At 27.2% G+C, this 1,066-nt stretch overlaps 1 protein-coding gene across 1 annotated transcript; it reads left to right on the top strand. All coding sequences in view use genetic code 6, as the record gives it.

Annotated features, from left to right (window-relative positions):
* Positions 1-223: 223 nt before the first annotated feature.
* TTHERM_002653447 (surface protein with EGF domain and furin-like repeat protein) lies at positions 224-916 on the top strand (the record flags this gene model as incomplete). The annotated part of the gene is made up of 3 exons (XM_012795171.1): positions 224-596; positions 653-759; positions 812-916. 3 exons carry the CDS (start codon positions 224-226, stop codon positions 914-916), a joined length of 585 nt encoding a protein of 194 aa, XP_012650625.1.
* Positions 917-1,066: the final 150 nt, after the last annotated feature.

The raw sequence follows: 1,066 nt of genomic DNA, 5'->3' as shown, positions 1-1,066 counted from the left end.
TGATACAAATTATAAATGCTACTAAACTTGCCCAGATGGTTACTTCTTACAGTAGTAATAGTAAGAGTGCTAATAATGTGATGTTTCATGCAGTAAATGTATTGGTAATTCAAATAACTGTACTGCTTGTTAAAGCAGCTATTATTAATTTTTAACTTCTGATTCAGCAACAGAATTTTAATGTTATCAAATATGCCCAAATAATTACTAGATAAAATAGAATATGTGTTAACAATGCACATTATATTCTTCTGAAGGGTGTCATAGTTGTGGCACTACTTGTAAATTATGCTAAGCAAACCAAATAAGTAATTGCGTAAATTGCTATGAAACAATGCAAATTAGTGGAAGCTAATGCATTTGTAGAAATCCATAAGACTAAAGGAATATCTTCTATCAGTGTAGTTATGATAATTATGCTGTTGTTTAAGCAATCTTTGATAGCATATCTCCAATTTTAACACTTGAATTTGGGTCTAATTTAGTAAATATAAATAATCTTACATGTGACCAAATATTTGATTCTGCTACATATCTGTTGCTGGGTTCTAATTCTAGCTGTGAAATAAGTTAAACCAAAATAGTTGTTTCCTTGAGTAAAATACTAATATAAATTAAAATTTTTTTGATTTATTCATAAAATAATAAATAGGTAATGATGCAATCATTATGGCTAACTACACATTAGGATTTAAAAGTAATTTTCTGTAATTCTAAGGATACACAAAATATATAGATACTTTCTATTTGGTATCAGTAGTATAAAATTTAACAACGCAACCATCTGTATAAGTTCAATTTAATGATATAGAAAATTCATGTAATGACATTTCTTTTGGAGTTAAATCTGTTTTAAATGATGCCAAAAGAAGTTTCTTTTATTTGTAATGGAGCTTTGATCCACTTTAAGGTTTGAGCGACTCTACTCTTTAAGCTATAAATACCATATTTTAGACAACTAACTAACAATAAAGTTAAAGTTTAGTGATAAACAAATATGTATTGCCTCCTGATATTTCTATTACTGTTCACCTATTCTACATACTAAAAGTGAACTAAAATAGTA

This window comes from Tetrahymena thermophila (genome assembly GCF_000189635.1).
Source record: "Tetrahymena thermophila SB210 genomic scaffold scf_8255289, whole genome shotgun sequence".
Lineage (NCBI taxonomy): Eukaryota > Ciliophora > Oligohymenophorea > Hymenostomatida > Tetrahymenidae > Tetrahymena > Tetrahymena thermophila.
The sequence above is the reverse complement of the archived record's forward strand: the minus strand, read 5'-3'. Positions and strand labels throughout refer to the sequence as shown.